Here is a 19,150-nt window from a genome sequence, read left to right on the forward strand (position 1 = left end):
AGACATACAGTAATTTAGGGAGTTAATTGAAAGAAATTGTATGGTCCAGACTAAACCCATCAGTGTTCTCTGACTTTAAAATCTGCACAGCCCCAAACCCTCCTCAAGAAAGGAGGAGGGAATGCTGATGCTGCCAGATACGAGAAAGGAAGAAAAAAAAGTTGGATGAAAAGTGGGAGAAGAAAAAAATGTTAGCAGAGAAAAGGGAGACTTGAAATATCTTTTGAAAGAGTAAAGGCTGGAACAAATGGGAAATGACACGAAGGGAGAAAGCTATTAGGGAGCAATCCATGTTTCAGCGTACTCCAGGGTGCTGCAACCTTTGGGATCAGACTGGATCTAAAGGTCCTGCCTCTCTGCTAAGGACACAAAGTGACTTCATTAGAATCTGTAGGCAGTTCAACCATACAGCTTCTTAGATCCCAGAACCAGAGCTGGGAAGCCTCAAGCACTTCGGTGCTCGACGTGTGCCCCAGGGACAGCAGGAATCGTCTCCGCCGGGCTGGCGGGGAGCAGCGCATCCTCTGGCATTGCCGCACAGCGCGGAAAACTTCCCGGCAGCGGCTCATCCCTGCCGTGCGGCGGGCGGGCGGCAGGGGGCAGCGCGGCCCAGCGGAACGGGCCCGCCGCGGCTTCGGCCGCCCGCCCTCAGGGCCGGCGCCCTGTCAGGGCCAGTGTCCCTCAGGGCCGGCGCCCGTCAGGGCCAGTGTCCCTCAGGGCCGGCGCCCGTCGGGGCCAGCGCCCCGTCAGGGCCAGTGTCCCTCAGGGCCAACACCCGTCAGGGCCAGTGTCCCTCAGGGCCGGCGCCCGTCAGGGCCGGCCGCTCTCACGGCCTGCCCCCCTCAGGGCCAGCGCCCCTCAGGGCCAGCCCTGCGCTGCTGTCACAATCGTATGTGGGGCATCAAACCCCGGGCCAGCCTCACAGAGCTCCTCCTCCTTCTTTAGATCTCACGGAATTTGAGCCTCGATGAGTTCTGCGTACACCAGTAGAAACCAGCAGTATTAATAAAAGTATGAAGTATTTTATTATATTTCAAATAGCATGGATTGATGCTGAGGTAGACTTGTAATTTCAGGTATAAATTTGCAGAGTTCAGTGGCGAGCTATAGTAGCTTAGCGTGAGCAGTGCAGCAGGCGTCAGTGCCAGAGATCATCCTTTGTGCCGCTTGATTCATGTCATGTTACCAGGGCAGGAATTAAAAGCTGACAGTCTCAGCCACCAGGCCAGGGGCACAGCCCTTTAGCAGACCCCAGCAGATGACCCTCCACCTCAGGGCTGTGCAAGCCCCTGGGCATGCAGCAGTCAAAAGGTGCTTGCAGGCTTTCTGGTAAATGGGAGATTGGGGAGAAGTGAGGATGTGTCACTGTGGTTTTGGGAAACTTCCCAAAAAATTGAGAACCAGAGGGGGAGAAAAGTGATGGGAGGATATGTCATGGCACTGCATTCATCCATCTCTGTCTTTCCAAAGCTAGCTTTTGGCTTCAGGGGAAACTGACACTCTGCTGGACTGATAACCAACAGCAAAGGAAAATGACAAGTATCACTGTCTCTTATCAAGTTCCCCAGCCTTGCCAGGGAATGGGTGGACAGGCACCATCTCTAACATGGCTCAGCAATGCCCAGCTCTTTCTTCTCTACTTGGAGGGATAGTTCAAGCTAGAGCCCAGCTCTGAAACATGGCATTTCATCTTTGGATGGGAGTACACGTTGTCCCCTCAAGTGTAATGGCACAGTCAAAGCACAGTGCCAGCTGACAGACCCCAGCCAGACAGCGAGTAATTGAGCGACGTTGCCAAGCTGGAAAGCATTAATGGCATCAAAAGGGCCTTTGTCCTGTAGACAGTCCCAGGCCAATGGCTCTATCAGGCAATCATTCTTCAGGCCCTGTGCCAATTGTAAATGAAGCTGGAAAGCTGCATTTCCCAGTTACTGCGTGACAGGGCTCGGCTACATGAAAAGGCAAAGCATGCGGGCTGAGGGGTTGCTTGATTGCAAACACAGAGGATGGGGCTGTGTTTTACAGACTCTGGTATGAGAGAGAGTGAAAGAACAGAATGAGCGTGCACTGAGCCAGGACAGAGGGTTTCTGGGTCCCGCAGGGAACAGTGAACAGCAACCCCATGTGTTGCAGGTGAAGAATCAGCCTGCTGTTTGTTAATGATGTGTCTGGGAATTTCATGCAGCCTTGTTTCAAATCAACAAGCAGCCAGAAATGAATGAAGTACAAAAAGGGTACAAAAAGGCTCAGCCATTTCTTGTAAAATCTGACACAGTTTGTTCCTAACAAAGGAACAACGAAATCCAGAGTGACAAGTGCTGGCAAAGCAGAACATGATATACTCTGGGCTCCAGCTAATAACATGTAGCATTGTTGGACATTATGCAGCAAGGAGATAATGTTTATATTGGCCAGATTCAGTTTTAACTAGAGGGAAATTGCTGTTTAAAAGAGGAAAGCTTAGAATTATGAGATTGGAAAGATTGTACACCTTCATGTTGTGTCTGTAATTGCAAGATCTTAATACCAATTGGTTGTATGGAGAAGTAGAAACCTTTTTTCTGATTTTTTCTCTTCTCTCTCTTAGTCCTAAAACTGAGGTTCTGTGCCTAAAAAGGTTGGTTTTATAATATCACTAGGTAGAAGACATACTTGTTGATTTAAAAATAAAACTTTTTTTAAAGGGGGAGGATAAAGAAGGAGGAATAAGAATCTAAGCTAGTCTAAACATTGATATCTAGTATTACACAGATCTTAATTTTCAGTGGAAGGGAATAAAAACCCTCTGCTGTTACCATGTCTTGACTTGAAAACAGGACACAGCCCTGGCAGTCTTCAGAAACTGCAGAGGAGTAGAAAAGAGCAAAGGAATAGTTTTGAACAGTATGATCTGATTTGAGGGCTGGCTTGAGCTCTTTCAGGTGTACCGATGCGTTCAGTGGGGTACTAGTCCTCAGGCCAAGGTCCAGAGAGCAGCAAGAATTGGTCCCTCAGCTCACAGCTCATGCACAGAATGAGAAATTTGGCGAGCCACCCACTGGGAAAGATGAGGCTGGTCCTGAAATAGAATCTCTTTCTGCAGTAGTACTAATGAGAGTGAGAATATCACAGAAACACTGTTCCACACCATTCCTCTAGGTATTTGCTATTCATCACTTGGAACTCTGGGTTTATTATGTGTCTGTAGAAAGGTAAAGGGTAAGATAAAGAAAATGGCTTTTGTTGGCTTTTTGTTAAAGGAAAATTGTTTTAGGCTTCTCTTTTCCTGAAGAAACAGCAGCATAGTTTTTTTTCTGTACCAAATCTTACTTCTGTCTTTGCTTGTGAAATGATAAGTTATTGTAGGGAGACCATGATGATGTTTCAAAGAAACATGAAGAAAAGGGGAAAAAGATTTAACCTTTTGAAAAGGAGGAATTGCTTTGAAAATGAGGTTAAAGCTGTCCGCTGCATTTTACTGTAGATAAATGTAAAATGCAGTCTAGGAGATGGAACAAATAAGCAGGACACAGAGACAGATTAAGAAAATACTCTCTAGAAAACCTATAATGCAGATATAAATAGGGAGTAACAGCAGCTAACAGAGCAAACAAGGGCTTACAGTAAGAAACAGGGGGAAAAAAGATAAATATTCTGATATATGCTTGTATTTAGGGCCTACAAGCCAAGAGAGACAGTAACACCTTTCAAATGTGGTGTCCAGAGGATGGAAGAGCATTGAAGATGCAGTATTTTTAAGAGGTGTTTATTTTAGAAAGACTGTGGAAAGAAGGTCACTATAGCAATGAAAAGGTCAAAACCTGGGAACCACTACAGAATTGTTCAGGATCAGACCCACATGATATTTATTAAGCTTCAGTTTATAGCTGGTTCTATCAGGGAATGTACACACTGGAGTAGCCAATTGCTAGATAAGGGCCAAAAGGAAGCTGAGATGAGGTGTTGGAGACAGTCTGAATTCAGCATGGGGAGCTGAACTCAGTCTGGGGAGCTACTTCTCTGGATAATGAGCCTGCATGCAGTTGCACATGAACCATCTCAGCTGAACAGTTTCTGCTAGCAAAGTTTGCTCATTTGAAGAGAGCTTCACTTTCTCAGTGCTAGTTTCTTTTTTTTTTTTCCTATGGCAAATCAAAAGTCATGCAGAAAGCTGAAGAATAGCACTCACTCAAAAAAAGAAAAAAAAAAAAAGAAAGAAAATAAAATAACTTCACAGCTCTTGACAGAGCTTCTAGGTAGTAATTTACAGCCTGCAACCTCTTTTCTGCAAGGATTGGTCCATGGAAAGGAAAATGCACTCCACATCTTTAAATTTGATGCTGTCAGAACTGTCACCTTCATCTGATGATTGAAAGACTGCAGTGTCACAGCATCACTTCAGACAGCTGGTGTCTAATTGAGAAGGATTCCTCTATTAACTGTGACCCTCCATGACTCCTCTCAGGCAGTGAGAAAAAGGGCTTTGACAAGCTGCCTGTAGCTCACAGGTTCCAAAGTAGAAAGATGAAGATCATTTAACATGTGTTGTTTGGGGAAAAAAGACAGTTGAGAGAGGCTGTGGTAACAGTGTCCCTTATAAACAGAAGGAAACTGCTCATTAAACATAGGAAAGAGGCTGTGATGGGAAAATCTCTCTGGGCAGCTTGTTCAGACCCAAATGAGAGCTAAAGGAACATCACTGGCGGCAGCTTTCTGAATCCTAGGGAGCTGAAGTCCTAGTGCACACAGGTGCTGCTTTAAATGGGTAACTGAAGGCTTTAATGCAGCATATCCCTCCTCCTCTCTGCAGTACTGTGTCACTAGAGATTTTTTTCCTTCCCTGACATCGAGATTGTGCCTTCCTGGGGTATATTCTACATGGCCACTGATGCACTTTTAAGGCAGTTGGCATCACTGAATCGTACACAGGCAGGACTTCATTTAACCAGCATCTGAGGTGTGCGAAAAGGGAATCCTGCATTAAGCTGTTGTGTGTTATTTTAAATGTTTCTCACTAATAATATGTGATTGTATTGCCTGATTGTTTTCCCAGCTCTTCACCTTTGGTTGGAGAGAAGACATCCGCCCTGGGGAGCCACTTCACACCAGGAAGTTCTGCTTCGACGCCATCTCGCACAGTAGCCCTGTCACACTGTATGACTGTCATGGCATGAAGGGAAACCAGCACTGGAGCTATAGGAAGGTCAGAGTCACTGTGGGGCATCTCGGAGGTTCAGACCGTCTTGAGCCTGTATTCAGTTTAGCACAGGCTTGTGCTTTCTTGTCAAAGCACTTCTGTTTTAAAATCCACCACATCCTATTCCAATTTAATTTTGTGGTAATCTCTGTAAACATATTCATGTTCCTTTTGAGCATTCAGATATTTAGGTCAAATTTAAATGAAAATGGATCTGATCCAGCTCAGAGGGTGTCTGTATTGGATCTGTTCCCTGAAAGGTGTTTTACCATTCTGGCGCTTCAAGATGCTTGTGTCATTTTAACAGAGGCACTGTTGGAAATATTTTCATCCAATGTGACAGCAACAAGACATGCTGCTCATAAGTTAAAAGTACTTTACTACATTTTAAAGATTATAAGTGGCAGAAAAATCTCCCTCAAAAAACCCAAACCAAACAAACAAACAAAAAAACCCCAACAAAAACAAAAACCCACCCAACATTAAAAGCACTGCTGTAAGCCCAAAGGAGGCAGGAGTTTGTAAACTAAAGATAAGCAGCTTAGACACTACTTTGATCTGCTGAATTTCAGCCCATTTTTATAAATCACTGAAAACAGGAGGTCAAGCTAGAAACTGTCAGAGCTTCAGTTGTGGTAAAAAGTCCTGGTAATGCTACTGACTTGGTGTTGTTGTTAGGGTTTTTTAATAATTTATCAGCAAGTTGTCTTGATTAAAGATTTCACTAATACACTATGTACTCCATTCAGGATAAGGATTTCTCTAAAGCGCTGAGGATTTCTCTCACACATGCTTCAGTTTTCTTTCACCATTGTGCCTTGCCCTTCACCTTGTTTGAGCTGGAAACAAAGTACCAGGAACTGGTCTTTGCCAGATAAACCTCAATACTGTTTTCTAGTTTAAAAATATATATAGTACAAAACTAATTCAGAACCATTAAAAACAGGTTTCTTCTGATGCTTTTTTTCTGAGTGCCTACTTATTAGCTTGTGCCTTTTTACCTTATTTATGTTGCAAGTCGAGGTCCATCATAAGATTTTCCAGAAATGTAATCCCTTTGAAGCTGAGATATTACTTGTAAGAAAGTTAGAATGTATGGGGCAGATATTTAGAGGATGTAAATTGTGGTGGTTGTATTGCTGCCTATCTGACTTTATAATGCCTTAATAATCCCTTCTGCCTTCAAAACCCTTCCAATTTATCTCTTTGCCTACCCAAGCTGCAAATCAAAAAGCTTTCATATTCTTAGCACTTCATTGTTGCTCAATATAGCCGGTTCATAAGACAAAATGCAGGTCTGGAGCTACACTCTGTAAGGCTCATCACCTTTGATGAGGACAGAATATAGCAGGCATCGAAAAAAAATGACATTTGGAAAAAATACACAGTGTAAGTTTTATTAAATTCTCTGCACAGCTTCATTTTTAATTTCCACGAGGCTGACAGGGCTCGTATAAAAATTCTCAATGCAAGACAGGCATTTCCATCACAGCAAGAAACATCACAAAGTTTTGTTATGATGGAAGTACTGACACATTCTTAACCATAATTCCAGCCTGACAGCAACCTGGTCAATTTGCATAAACCTTCGAGTCGAGAAACTGCATTGGAATAATAGAACTATATATACATGGTTTTCTTTTAGCTTAGTTTTAGTTTGCTACACAGTAAGTATTTTTTAATGTGCCCTATAATCTATTTCCTCATGTAAAGGGCAGATTTACATTAGAGATTTCTGGTGGTATAGCTACACCTTCAAAAACCTTATATGTGGTACAATCCTTTTCCAGCTCTGAAAGCATCTTGGCAATAGAACTTGTAGTGTTTTCCCCCCTATAAAACAAAAACTGATCTCTGCTAGAGCCTTTTACCTAGGGAATGGTACGCTACTGAATCTGCACCCTAAATAAATAAGAGTAATAATGTGGTTAAGAAATAAGTGTTTCCTTTTAAAAACAGAGAGCCGGTCAGCCACTCTCTTCTGTTCTCTGCACCACTTACAGACACTGTAGCTTCCTAATGGTCATGTATCCATCCTGCCAAAAATTCTTCTCATGCTTTAGGAGAAATGACCTTGCTTGTCAATGTCTTACAAGAAGCCTAGAAGCCTAATATGAAGTATTTCTTATCAAGCTCTTATATTATTTCTATAAAACTAGAAGATAAGAGGTTTTTATTAATTTAAAGATGAGTCTCTTCTCATGATCATTTGCATCTTGAGTCACTGATAAAAAGTTATGGCAGTGAAGTGACTACAAAGTGCTGCAAATGCTATTTGAAGCCAGGCACTATTTTCAGATTCCATATACTTATAGCATAGAAATCATAACAGCCTTGGTTTTGGATCCTGGCAAATAAAAACAGTTTAAATATTTTAGTGGCAAGTAGAATACATTAATATTTTACTTTGGGTGAGGAGTGCTCTTCTGGAAAAAATCTGCAGCCCACGCCCATTATGTGCACTTTGCTTCTCATTGCAGTGCAGTCTCAGAGCATGCAAACCACATTCTTTTCACATGAATGAAGCCAAAACTACCACTAATAAACGTGTCAGAAAACTGTTCTTATTCCCATACTGTTTAAACTACATCTGGGCAGCTATTTGAAGTCTTGTAAGTCTGCAATATTAAGTAATCAATTTTCTTAGGACCAATCTGAAATACTGGTCTACAGCCAAGTATACCTTTGAGAAAACCCTGTAAGAAGCAATGGAGCAGAATAAATCCAAGCAGTACGGCAAACATTGCTGTGGGTTGTAAATAGGATGTGAGTAATGCCAGGACAAAAAATATTGGCACCATATTGGAGCAATGTAAGATATTAGATAGATAAATGTAAATAGCCTGTAATTATTAGATGTTTGGGAGAATAGCTTTAGCTTCCCAAGCTAAAGCCATTTCTTTGACTCTGTTTGATATTCCTAAGCATGCCAGAGCCAATGATGAGCAGTGCCTACAAATTTCTGTTCCTCATAGTGAAGGAGTACGCCTCTGGTTTTCAATGTAGCATCATTCTGGACTGACAGGGAGTGCACTGATTCTGATAAAGTATGATTCAATTTATGTGCCACAGGCCCACTACTGCTATTTGTAGAGCAGAAGTATCCAAGAGAGGGTTGATTTAGTAGGTCTCTAAAAAGAAACAATTGTGCAAAATCAATTTCATTATATGGTAATTCTACCCTGAACCTAGTGATTATGATAGATGCTAGACTGACAGCGTCAAAAACTGTGCCCAGAAGACAGGAGTTTACTCATAGTGTCCTGACAGCTGCAGGGACAAACTATAAGAGTCAGTTCACTTGTCATGCAGGAGGTGTGTAGATTATCCCCTCAGAAAGACGAAGACATGTCATAGTGATAGTGGCTTTTATCATATGGACTTCAGTCCTGCTGAAACTGCACTGGAGCTACCAACAGTTTCAGATAAACTACCATAGCTACCAGCTGATAATGACTTCCAGTTGCTCTTGACTTTGGCCATAGTTACAGCAGTGACCTATAAGAAATGAAAGGCTCTGTGTGTCATTACCAACCCCCCTGAACTGTCGAGACAAATTATCGTATGGAGGAGTTTCTCCTTCTGCAAATAATCTTCAGGCTTTCCTTCATGCAGAAGGGGAAAAAATATTCTGCTGTTTTCAGATGTTAGAATCTCTCCACAAGAGTGCTTGTGGTTTCTCAATATTGATGTAAAGAGGAATTTACTTATTTCTCTTGTAAATTTCTTCTCTGGGATGCACGCAACTACCCCTTGAAGTCCTAAATCTGTTTCCACTGAAATCCGGTGGAAGATAATACCACCAGGCTTTGACCTTAAATCAGCATAAGCTTGAGACGATAAATTAATAGGCCTTTATATATTGCTAAGTCAGCCAGAAGTTTTCTAGAGTGGTAACTCTGTCCCTATTCTTAAAAGACACTCTTCTTTCCAATAACCAGACTCTCTAAATAAAAGCAGCAATAATGCTTCCCTCAAAAATTGCCTGCCTGTGATATTTCTGTAAGAAAGACTGCCAGCTTTCTGGAAAGGCTGGAGTGTTTTTCATAGCAAGCTTTTTGTGCTGAAGCTGTTTCCTTTCTTCTTGTACCAGCTATCTTATTAAAGCTTCTAGCATTCCAGCTTTGACTTCCTCATATCTTGGCTGGCCCTCATTCCCAGCTAAACTGCCATAAAAACTGTATGCCCCCTTCCTTCAAGGTCCCACATCAGGCAGGGTGGCTATGGCACAGTAGTGGCTATGGCACTTCAGACAGTGCCACTCCATCAAGCTCTTATTAGTACAGGAGGAGGTGGCAAGGTGCAGATGGGTGCCTGCACCTCCCCCTAGGGTGCCTGGCAGTTCTTGTAGGCCCACCTCCTAGCAGGGACACAGTAGCCTTTTGTACACAGTACACTTATCCCCTTCTTGCAAGCTGAAGCATCCTGCCTGCTCTCCTTGTAGAACAGGAGTGAAAGGCCTCTGCTCATTTGGTTTGGTCTTGTCAGCTTTGATGGCATCCCTCTGAATTTCAGTCTGGTGGGGGCGTGTGTGTTCATCCACTGCTTTTGGGGAAAGGCCAGTGCTGAAAGTAAAACAGTGTGAAAGGCAGGTGTAACACCTTCTCACCATCAACACTTTGTGCTCAGACAGAGCACAAGGTTCTTTTGACTTGGTTCTTTATTGCATATATTAATTTTAAAAAGAGGCATTGTACTTTACCATTTTTTCACAAACCACAAATTAGTGAATTTAATCTTTCCTAAATTAAAAAAAAACCTTAATTTTTCAAAGCGGTTTTAAATAGCTGCAGTTTCTGTTTGTTGTCGTACTTTTTTTTTTTATTTTGAATGTAGGGTATTTTTAAAGAGAAGTTTCTATGTTTGTTGCTCAGCACCCAGAGTACTTGTGTCAGTTTTTAATCAATTGCAATTTGACAAGTAGATTTTTTTCCCTCTCACAAACTGGGCAACAGGCATATCCTGGATTAGTATTAAAATACCGTCAGGGCAATCATCAGCATGGAGGGGAAAAGCCTGAATGTGGTTTACCAAGAGTAATATGAAATTTATTTCAACAGATGCAGTATAGTCCCTGGAAATTTTCAAACCATCTAATGACTCCCACATCTGTCTTTCTCAAAACACTTGCCTACATCAACTAAGTATATTGAAACTACACAACTCACCACCTGCTCAACTGACTGCTTTCACAAAGATTCACATCAGGTTACTTACTATTCACTCCAGTTTTGTGAAGTAAAATTAATAAAACTGATCATCATAAATATACTTTTTTAAGCAACTTAATCCATGCTTGCCCTCACAAAATCTCCATATGGAGCTAAATCAGTGTTAGGATTTCCATCTTATTAGGAGAGAGAGTGTATTTCAGTGGCTGGTCTTAGCAAGGCCACAGACATTGAATGGGATGAGAACATCAATCCTGTGTCCATCTGTCCACCACTTCAGTTAATAATTCATTTTTAACATCTTCACCAAGTTGAAGATTTTACAGCTCCCCCTGCCAAGAAACACAATCCTGTCAAGAGTAAGATTTCTCTAAAAAAAACCCAAACAAATCCATTTTTCAAGTTCAGACATTCAAGCAAATATGTGTTATGCAAAGATATTAAAAGACATTCTATTTTTTCATTATATTATGTTGTTGTTAGTCAAAGACCAGATGATATCTCCCTCTTTCTTGAATCCCCATTTTCATAAAAGATAATAGCCCAAGGGAAGAAAATTCCATTCTCTACAGTTTTCTAATAATAGCTGTTGTTATTACACAAGGTTATTGCGCAGAGACCACAAAGTCATTTCAAACAGGGCCCTTTTAATCTGAGTTCTGTAAAATTAGAACACTTCCAATGATTTGGCATTTGCTACTTAATTCTATTTTTTTTCATTCCTGTAGGACAAAACTTTGTTCCATCCGGTAAGCAGCAGCTGCATAGATTGCAACCCAGCTGAGAAGAAGATTTTCATGAACAGATGTGATCCTTTATCTGAAACTCAACAGTGGATTTTTGAACATATTAATATGACTGTTTTAGAAAAATTTAACAGCAAGGCCAGTTCCTAGAAGGAAAAAAAAATTGAACACACATATTTACGTACAGACTGCAGACTACATTTTTGCCAGCATCTGGGTCAAAGGAGTCAGGAATTAAATTTCCTAGATCCAGGAAATCTGTTCTGAGGATTAAGAAAATGCCACAGCAAGAGCCAGCAGGCTGTCCTTGTGGATATACAGTATCTGGAGGACTTGGCCAAGAGCCTCACCGGATGCTGCTGAGAACTTAAGGCTGAAAATTCCCTTGCTGGTCAAGGGAAAAACTTTGTTTAAAAACTGTTTAAAAGTACTCCAAGTTAATAAAGTAAAACAAAACTCTAGAGTTTCTCAGGTCAAATCCTGCTGTAGTGAGTAGCTCAGAACAGATGCTATGATTTGGGATGGGTTTATGGTGTGCATGACGCCTACAGGAACCTGAAGAAATCCCAGGTTTTAGAATTAAACATGCTGGTAGAAGAATAATGATGTCCCAGCACTCCCTAGACAAGATATATGCTCTGTTGACATTCTCTTAATAAAAGGTTGGGTTAAGCAGGTTTAACCCTCAGAACTGCAGCAATTAATTTTAAATACCTCCCTTTTACATTCCATTCATTACCAAAATAGGAATGGTTGAAATCTTAGGGTCTAGAATTACACTGTAGTGAAGCATGAAATGAACTGTACGGTTTTTCCCCTCACATTTTCCCCCTTCAGGAAAAATAAAGCAAAGCAATCAAGTTTCTATATATGATATATTTAGCAATTGTTATTCAAATCCCATTGTCACACAAGGTGACATTTTTTTTAGTGACAAATATAACAGCAGCAGCTGCAGCATAATGGAAGCCTTGTGGACTATCTGTCTTTTTTAAAGGTAGAATCTTTACCAACATATAAATTAAAATTAAAATAGGCTGGGGAAAAAAATCAGGAGGAGAGTGGGAAATAATTGCATACTGCATGCTGAACTAGGTTATTAATACTGGTATGCTGCCATCACCTAAGAGCATGTTGACTCCCTGCAGTGCAGCTTAAAAGATCTTGCAGTGCTCTTGACACAGAGTGGAGAGAAAAATTGACAGGAAATCAGTTGGGTGGTTTCGGAGTTTTTGAAATCTGGGATGGAAATCATGTGAACTTTCCACAGTGAGCAAGTGAATGGTATTGTACATATCATGAGGGAGGAAACAAGAAGTGCAAGTCACACATTACAATATTTTGGTAGTTTAGGCACAGGCACCATTCAGGGTAACACAGACTTCTATCACACTGAGGATTATGATGGGTCCCTCAGACCCATCAAGCTGTTGGAGAGAGAGGCCTCTGAAACATTTTAGGAAGGGTGCCAATGGTTCTTCTCAGTTCATACTGATGTGTGGAACATGACTGATAACTTTGAGACTGTTCAAGGTAAGAGTGAGTAGAAATTTATATCAAGTAAATATGTGGCTTTTGCTTGAAAGGTGAATTTACAAATGAAAGCACCATAAATGCAGATAGATCACATCCTCTGTGCTGTAACTCCTTTCAGGTTCCAAAAATACCATTTGTAATTAAGTTGCTTATTTTGATTGCTGGTGAGGTGGCTGACTAACCAAAATACTGATGTGCAATCTACCCTGTTTTAAGGGAGTGCAGTGACTGTGTTTTGTTTATTTCTCCTTAAGGTGTGTTTATGCACAAAGAGCATTGATTTCATCCAGAGGATGGTTCTAGTACCAGTGTGCTATTTTATGGCAACATCTTGTAGTTGCAGGTCATATGAAAGTTTTAGGAGGGGCATGAGGTCCTGTAGCATTCAGGATGTGTGCACTTGGGAAATTGTGAAATTTCCAATATATTGAGCAATTACTACAAGTTATTGAGGAGATCTTTCAAATAATTTAAAGGAACGTGTCCACAGAGTTGTCATTTTATGATTTTAAAATAAGTGAGCTTGTTTAGGTATTGTTTAAATTTAATTTGAAGATATGGTGTGCTCAGGAACAGAAGAAGTAAGGCTCTGGTATGAGGATACCTCAGGTTTGTTTAGCTGTCAGTACACAGAACCAGCCTATCCTCTGCAAACTCTCAGCTTTCCCAGATACAGTGCTTGCAGCATCATTTATTTGCAGCCTTATCATAAGGAAAGAGAGTTTGGGAAAAGAAGTAAATGGCTGCCTCAAATATAAATGCAGCCCTCAAGCTGCTGATTGTAACTGGCCCCAAACTGTCAGTCCTGGAAGCAACACTGTACGCCCAAAATAGAGAGGCAAAGGAGGATTCTAAACCAGAACAGATTGGTAGGGTTATATCGTTCAGTGTCTGACTGCACCTTAGTGGTCTGATTTTGAGATGTCTGATTTTGAGATGTCTGATGGGAACGAGGCTGCTCTTAGGGCAAAGACAATCTATGCCTTTCACAGCCCTCATTTAGTCATATTGCACAGCACCTTACACTGCCAAAGGAAGCCTTCCACTTACTTGTAGCTGATCACAAATTGTAAACTCTAGCAGTCTTTGTCAGAAAGCAATCCATATGATGCTAGTCAGATATTGTGGGGAAAGAGAACAGTCCTTGCACACAACTCCTTCAACAAAAGTTTTATTAATAATAAATGATTTTTGTAACCTTTCAGTTCAAGTCTGTCTTGGGTGTTCTCCAAAGGCTTCCACTGATAAGAGTATTTTATTACTAATTTACCATTCAGAATTTCTTTAATTCTTCCTGCAACCGTATCTTTCCCAGCCAATAAACTTATGAACAATTTGATAGGTTGGAGAGATGTATCTTCTGCTGATATTTCTCCAGGAGCATTTAACTCTGACACATATTTTCAAAAGACTATGAAATTTCTTCACAGATTTTTTTTTTTTTTTTTTTTAATACTAGGTAGTTCTGGACATATTTCAAATGTAGTGCACAGGTGGAATTAAGTAATGCAGCTCATCATTTCAGTGGAGCTATACTGATTTCCCCAACTAATGACTTGCTTCAGTTTTCTTCAATTTATTATTTTATGGCTTTAATCAAGATGTCTGAAAAGAATATCTTTGTATCTTTAAGAGAGTTCATCAGCATCTACTCTAAATGTTTTCCATTTAAGGTTACCTGGCCTTTTTTTTGTGGCCAGCAAACTGCAAACTACTATAACTGGAGAGGGCAGCTGGAAAAACTGAAATAAACTCCAAGTGCAACTAAAACTCTAAAATAACATATCTTTCCCTGCATATATTCCAGAATCTAAGCTAAGCTAAAAGGCCTTGGGGGACAGGGCTCAAAGGAGAGAGGAGGTGCTGGGAAACAAAGCTTTTCATGTGTGGGAAAGTAGCCTTTTTACAGAGACATGACAAGATTTCACCTTCATTGGCCACAGTCTTATTTCAGAAAAAAGAGATTGCTTTAGAACAAATGTTTCTGCAGCAGTATGGGTATTTTCATGATATAATGCATTATTCCTGACTGTGATCCATTTATGAATACATGGTCTCTAGCTGCTGAACTAAGTCTGCCTCATGATAAAGATAGACTAAGCTTGAAAGGAAGCTGACAAGCACTTAACAACCTTTGATTACTGGCAATTTACCAGGCATCAATGTCTCCATTGACCTTAGTGAAATCTTATGCCACATAGAAGAAACGTGTATAAATAGCTTGACCAAATTGATTAGATAGGTGGCACTTCTGCAGGAATGGTTGTTACCTTTGTTTTTAAAAAAAGTCATAGTCACAATTAATTTGCATTTTTACTGATAACTTCTGCAAGAAACTGAGTGAGGGAGACTTTTAGCCTACATGGATGGATTGGAGATGGAGCATTTTAGGAAGGAAGTACTGGCAAGCTTTCAGTGTGGCTGACACCAGGGGTGCATCCATTTGCTATTTAAAGAGCATCTGTAATGCTGATAACCCAGTGCATTTTAAGAGAACACAGCGTGTATGTTAAAAAGCAGGAATATGATAATGGTTTTATTTTTCTTTTTTAATCCACCAGGGTTGTTAGGGAAATAATTTCAAAGCCCTTGAAAACAACACAAGGTGATCAGGAGTAAAGTTTTTATAGCGGATACTAGTATTACAATGTTCATTTATTCCTTTGTTAACCCCCTCCCAAATATGTTCCATATTCTCTTTAAAAAAGCACAAGTATCCAAGAGTGCTTTTACATAACATTTTCAGGATCTTTCCCTTTCTGAAATTTTTGAAAAGTCTTTTAAAAATTAGGAAATGTAACCCAAAAGGTAACATAAAAACCCAAAGAAAAATTTCTGTTATGTCTAGTTTACCACAAGACTTCACTAAATGTTTGCTAAGATAGTATCTTTCAACTGGAAAATTTTACATTAATAAGTAATAGAGTTATTAAATCCTTACTGTAGTGCTTTCTGTTTAAGATTTTTAATTTTAAAAATGTAGTAAATTTGTTTGGTTAGTTGCTGACAGGTTTATTTTTTTTTTTAATCCACATGTAATACACAAATCTGTTCTTAGGTCTCTTGATATATTTCTCTCCTCATATTTCCTTGTTATGATTCTGAAATATACTGGATTTATACACTGGATTTAAGAAAATCCGAACATATGAAAAAATCTCTAAAAGGTAAGAAATATATGTAAAAACAAATACAAATGAGAAAGTTTAGCTAGAGGAATTCAGAGAAATATATCACATTTCCAAAGCTTCAGCAGCATTCAGAAAATGCATTTGCTCTGTGAAGTTGTTTTCTGTTCTTTCAGTGTATCATTAATATCAATGGTACTACTCCTGGGGCAGGACTTCTGAAACTGGTGTTACTAGCATTTGGACAGCATGGTGCCAGAGGAGAAAAAAATCTAGGAAGAGCTTCTGAAAAAAATTGCATTCAAACATTGCAATCTGGTATGCCTTAAGATTTGCCTTGTTTCTAAGGTTTCTGTTATCTTAGTATTTTTTTCTTTTTTACAGGACCTGGCAGTGCAGTAGGTGCTTCAGTGGGCTCTAAGAAAACAATGCAGACAACAGGGGAGCAAAGAGGACACTGGTTAAAACAATAATAATTTGTGGTTACCTAAAGGTGTGTTTACCACAGCACTGTCCAGTAGATTAATTATACACAAAGGGAAATTTGTGTATTTTGTGCAGCCGCTTTGATTGGTGCTTCAGGGAATAGATGAATAAGAAGGAGCCTTGCAAAGTGGGCCAGCAGAAAAGCTTGTACTCAGTAAAAGATGTAGAAAAACTCAGAATGATCCATTTCAGAGAAGCAGATGGGAAATACATTGAGATATATATATAATGGACAGTGTACAGGATGTGAGGGGAGCTGCAGTGAGGCAAGTCTGGTGAGTGGTACTGTCTTAAAGGTACTAAGACATAGGAAAGGAAAACTTGGTCCTCATTAACCTTAGTCCTCATTAATCTTAGCAAGATCCCTAACCCTGTGAAAGTAGTAGTTGATTTAATTAAGTTAATCCTTGATCTCCCCACTAAATGACTCAACCTGGAAGGAACCACAGTCCAAGCAAATTTCTGCTGATCACTCTGGAGCATCTAATCAGCAAAAGATAGCACTAGGCACAGTTTAGTCAAAAACCACAACTGGCACCAGAACTAAAACAATATTATCGACCCAAGAGATCTGTAGGCCTCTGGCATCCCTCTGTGAAAAAGATTTTACTTGCCTAAAGGAGTGATTGATGGTAATGATCCTAGATTAAGAAGATCAAGAATTGTGAGCTTTCAAGGAGGTGAAAGGCCAAATGGTGAGATGGCAGTTTAATTGAGAAAGGAAGGAGGAAATAGGTGGTAAAAGGGAAAAAGTAGGAATCAGGTTTAATTCCATTAAATAGGTGGTCAAAGGGAAGAAGTAGGAATCGGGTTTAATTCTGTAGTATTCTTCCTATGAAGGAAGTATGACCTACAAGGGTCAGCCACTGATAATTTTGGATACCTCTTCATAGCAGGGTTTGCATTTTTATTTCCATCACAAATATTCGGGAACTGAGAGGCAATCAAGCCCTTTTGCAAGGACCTAAATTTAGAATAAGGAGAACTGCCTAATCTGAAATGTATTGATTGTGAAATACATGATTACAACAGAGAAAAGCTTTGCTGGACCCTGAGTTTGTTCTGAGTTTTCTACTAAAGGTATGTGTGTGTGTTCCTGAGGCTACTTTTTATATAGTATGTAGAAGCAGAACATTATGGTCCACTTTTTTTACCTCAGTTTAATATTTCTCTCTATCTCAGGCTTTTTTCAAAGAAGAAGAGTGTTTAGCTAAATTTTGCTAGGAAATGTCAACTTGGATCAGTGTGAAGTAGCTCTGCTTACTCCCTTTGCAGGTCAAGATAACAAATGTTTCTCTTTGGACATTGCACACAGCTCTTAAAAACAAAGAATGTTGTGGCTCTGCCTTCATGGCTCCTTGCAGCATTCACCTCTTTTATGCATTTCAGTTATTTTATGGATTTCTTTTTTGTATTTTGTGTTTCTTCCCTTCTACTGACTTGCTATCTGCCAGAATCCTGGTCCTCTTTCTTCCCACCTTTCTGGTCTGTGCCAAAGGTGTTTCTGCTGTTGCAGATCCCTTCCTCAAGATAAGAGTGACTAAAGCTGCTTTGATCTTGACTTGGCAGAACCTCAAGCCCTTCTGCCTCAGGGTACCTGGCTTGTTCTAGCAGAGGGATGGGGAGGAGAAAGGCACCTGAGGAGAAGTTCTGTCATTATGGGCCAGTCTCACTGCAGATTTTGTCCGTGGAAGAGTTATAGATCATAGCACAGACAGAAAAACATCTTTGAGGGAAAAGAAATAGCATTGGTGATCTACATTTCTCATCCATTTTCAAAATTCAGTGCTGCCCAGAGAGGGGAGTATGTTAGAGCAGAAAGCATCTTATTCAGTGGATATACTTTGTACAAATCTTTAGAGGCAGCTGAACTTCTTAACTTTAAGTTTTTCACTTTTGTTTATCTCTATTGAGCTAATATGGATACAAGAAACTGAACAGAATTATTTTTAAAGTTGTTTTTGGTTTTTTGTTTGTGTTTTTTTTTTTTTTAAAGCCACCAAGGAGTTATAACAACTTGAACTGAAGGCATTATTGCAAATCTGAAGTGGATGTGTAATCTGTGATGAGTGCATGATACAGGTCAACCTCTAGTCAAGCTGCAGAGAGTCAGAGGGGCTTTATTTACAAAAAGAGAGAGATTGTCCAATGTGCAGCAGTCTTTTGCTTACAGATGTATAGGACTCTAGTTTATTCCTCAGTATGTCAGGAAAGTCAATATCTATAATGATTCCCATTATCAAATGTTGCAGTTACAGTAAAACATCACCTTTTCCTTCCTACTCGAAGAGAATCCTTTCACTGGTTTCCTGTATGTCTTTATGCACCACCAGGGTTTATTTGCAACCGGAACATATGGATTAAAGTTATACCCTGCCCTTTCACTAAACAAGTTCCTAGGAAACCAGAGTAAAGGCTGTACAAATGCACTGTCCAAAGGATTGTCAGCCAAGAAACGTGGGTTTCATACAAAAGAAAAATAAGACTCCCTAAATGGACATGATCGGTCCATGTGCTCTCTCAGCCTAGAAAGTCAAACATGTCCTGGGCTGCACCAAAAGCAGCGTGACCAGCAGGGCAAGGGAGGGGATTCTGCCCGTCTGCTCTGCTCTGGTGAGACCCCATCTGCAGTGCTGCATCCAGCCCTGGAGCCCCAGGGAGGACATGGACCTGTTGGAGCAAGCAAGTGCAGAGCAGGGTCACCAAGTTAATTAGAGGGATGGAACACCTCTCCTGTGAGGAAGGGCTGAGAGAATTTGGATTGTCCAGCCTGGAAAAGAGAGAGCTAAATTCTTTACTGTGAGGATGGTGAGGTACTGGAATCGGTTGCCCAGAGAAGTTGTGGGTGCCCCATCCCTGAAAATGTTGAAGGCCAAGTTGAATGGGGCTTCAAACAACCTGATCCAA

The 19,150-nt window shown here is 40.4% G+C and overlaps 1 protein-coding gene across 2 annotated transcripts in view; it reads left to right on the forward strand.

Annotated features, from left to right (window-relative positions):
• The window catches only part of LOC121360383 (polypeptide N-acetylgalactosaminyltransferase-like 6), a 74,633-nt gene extending 58,415 nt beyond the window's left edge, over window positions 1-16,218 (forward strand). The window contains exons 6-7 of one of the 2 annotated variants that reach the window (XM_041480173.1): window positions 5,033-5,182; window positions 16,142-16,218. In XM_041480173.1, the coding sequence (XP_041336107.1) occupies window positions 5,033-5,182; window positions 16,142-16,159 (168 nt within the window). In that variant the 3' untranslated portion in view covers window positions 16,160-16,218. Of the gene's footprint in view, window positions 1-5,032; window positions 5,183-11,075; window positions 12,054-16,141 lie in introns of those variants that run through there. The other variant, XM_041480172.1, reaches the window with a different exon arrangement.
• Window positions 16,219-19,150: the final 2,932 nt, after the last annotated feature.

This window comes from Pyrgilauda ruficollis, unplaced genomic scaffold, assembly GCF_017590135.1.
Source record: "Pyrgilauda ruficollis isolate IOZ18807 unplaced genomic scaffold, ASM1759013v1 scaffold5, whole genome shotgun sequence".
Lineage (NCBI taxonomy): Eukaryota > Metazoa > Chordata > Aves > Passeriformes > Passeridae > Pyrgilauda > Pyrgilauda ruficollis.